Here is a 2,522-nt window from a genome sequence, read left to right as displayed (position 1 = left end):
CATTACAAAATAGTTAAAAGTGTGTGACTTGTACTGTTATGGTAACGAGTCAATATCGGTATCGGTCAATATCGGTATCGGACATTTCTCAAAGTTGTAATATCGGTATCGTATCGGAAGTGAAAAAGTGGTATCGGGACATCCCTAGTATTTAGCTTAAAAAAGGCTAAATTTAGCTAATAACAGCTAAAAATTAGCTAACGTTGCAGCAATTAGCTGAAAATAGCAGAAAGCACCTGTAAGGAGTATTAGCACAAATTAGCTGAAACAAAAACACAAAAAAGTAGAAAAAAATTGAAGAACAGCAGAAAGAAGCTGAATTTTAGCTAAWATAATGGAAAAAAGTTGCTAAAATTAGCACAAGAAAGTAAAAAAGAGCAGAACCAGAACAAAATGTTCTGTAAAGATTTAGAAACATTTTAAAGGATTTTAATGATGTTGAAAACGGCTCCATTCATTTTCAATGTAAAAAAATTGGCTAAAAAAGTGAAAATAGCTGAAATACGAAGCGTCAGAGCTGGATTGTCATTAATGAGCTGAAGGTTTTGATGAAACAGCATAGAAATTGTGTGAACGCTGTGAAGCATCACACAACAAGACAACAAAGAGTTGAAGCAGGTTTTAAAGAAAAATTACAAAATAAACAACAACAACAACCTGCCGAATGAAACCAATGTTGTGATCTATGCACAGCTAAAACACACAAAACAGCTAAAACACCCGAAACAGCTAAAACACCCGAAACAGCTAAAACACCTGAAACAGCTAAAACAGCTAAAACAGTTGAAACAGCTAAAACAGCTAAAACAGCTAAAATAGCAACAGCTAAAACAGCTAAAACAGTTGAAACAGCTAAAACAGCTAAAACTGTTGAAACAGCTAAAACTGTTGAAACAGCTAAAACTGTTGAAACAGCTAAAACTGTTGAAACAGCTAAAACTGTTGAAACAGCTAAAACCGTGTGGTTAGAGAAATAAAACCAGTGTAAACGATGACTCAGCATTTTTCCAAACAATGACTGAGGAAGCCCACCGTGGCTGACAGGGACACGATGTACAGGTCCAGGTCTCCGTCTCCAGGAGTCCAGGAGACCAGAAGTCCACCAACAGAGTCTGAGAGACCGGGCTGAGGGACCAGGTACAGGTTCCTCACAGCGCTGGGAACTGGACAGGAGACAGAACCTGGATCAGAACCAGACTGGACTGGACAGGACTGGACTGGAGGTTTAGAGCCGTACCTGTGCGTCCCTCCATGAACTGGGCGGTCTGGTAGGGCCCACTGAACGTGGACACGACGATCTTATAGAGGCGTCCTGGAGTCARCGAGGTGAGCAGGTGATGTCGCTCGCCGCTGCTCAACACCACCGGAGGGAAGACCCGCGTGTCGTTAAAGAGCAGCGTCACCTGGAGGCACAGGTAGACCCGTGACTTCACCTGTACACTGAAACTACACGGCTGAGGGGCGGAGTCACACCTCATAGTGGTCCACGTCTCCGGGGGCGGGGCTCCAGGTCACGTTCAGGTGAGTTGTTCCGGTGTTGCCTAGCGTCAGATTGTTAACAGCTGCAGGAACTGAAACAACAAGACACCTGTAAACAAACAACAACAAAACAAACAAACAAACAACAAACAAACAAACAACAAACACACAAACAATCAAACGTACAAACAAACAACAAACACACAAACATCAACAACAACAAACAAACAAACAACAAACAAACAAAAACAACAAACAAACAACAACACACAAACAATCAAACACACAAACAAACAATCAAACACACAAACAACAAACAAACAACAAACAAACAAAAACAACACACAAACAAACACACAAACAACAAACAAACACACAAACAAACACACAACAAACACACAAACAAACAACAAACACATACTGTATCAAACAAACAAACAAAAAACAACAAACAAACAAACAACAAAAACACAAACAACAAACAAACAAACAACAAACAAAAAACAACACACAAACAATCAAACACACAAACAACAAACAAACACACAAACAAACACACAACAAACACACAAACAAACAAACAAACAACAAACACATACTGTATCAAACAAACAAACAAAAAACAACAAACAAACAAACAACAAAAACACAAACAACAAACAAAAACAACAAACAAACAAACAACAAACAAAAAACAACACACAAACAATCAAACACACAAACAACAAACAAACACACAAACAAACACACAACAAACACACAAACAACAAACACATACTGTATCAAACAAACAAACAAAAAACAACAAACAAACAAACAACAAAAACACAAACAACAAACAAACAAACAACAAACAAAAAACAACACACAAACAATCAAACACACAAACAACAAACAAACACACAACAAACACACAAACAAACAAACAAACAACAAACACATACTGTATCAAACAAACAAACAAAAAACAAAAAACAACAAACACACAAACAAACAATCAAACACACAAACAACAAACAAACACACAACAAACACACAAACAA

At 37.7% G+C, this 2,522-nt stretch overlaps 1 protein-coding gene across 1 annotated transcript in view; it reads right to left on the bottom strand.

Moving 5' to 3' along the window:
- The window catches only part of LOC106536714 (receptor-type tyrosine-protein phosphatase beta), a gene marked incomplete at its 5' end in the record, with an annotated part of 28,415 nt that overhangs the window by 24,864 nt on the left and 1,029 nt on the right, over window positions 1-2,522 (bottom strand). The window contains 3 exon segments of the mRNA XM_014034031.1: window positions 1,033-1,163; window positions 1,238-1,403; window positions 1,474-1,571. Of these exon segments, the coding sequence (XP_013889485.1) occupies window positions 1,033-1,163; window positions 1,238-1,403; window positions 1,474-1,571 (395 nt within the window).

The sequence above is a fragment of the Austrofundulus limnaeus genome, unplaced genomic scaffold (assembly GCF_001266775.1).
Source record: "Austrofundulus limnaeus strain Quisiro unplaced genomic scaffold, Austrofundulus_limnaeus-1.0 Scaffold1944, whole genome shotgun sequence".
In the NCBI taxonomy this organism is placed as follows: Eukaryota; Metazoa; Chordata; class Actinopteri; order Cyprinodontiformes; family Rivulidae; genus Austrofundulus; species Austrofundulus limnaeus.
This window is presented reverse-complemented; position numbering and strand designations above follow the sequence as displayed.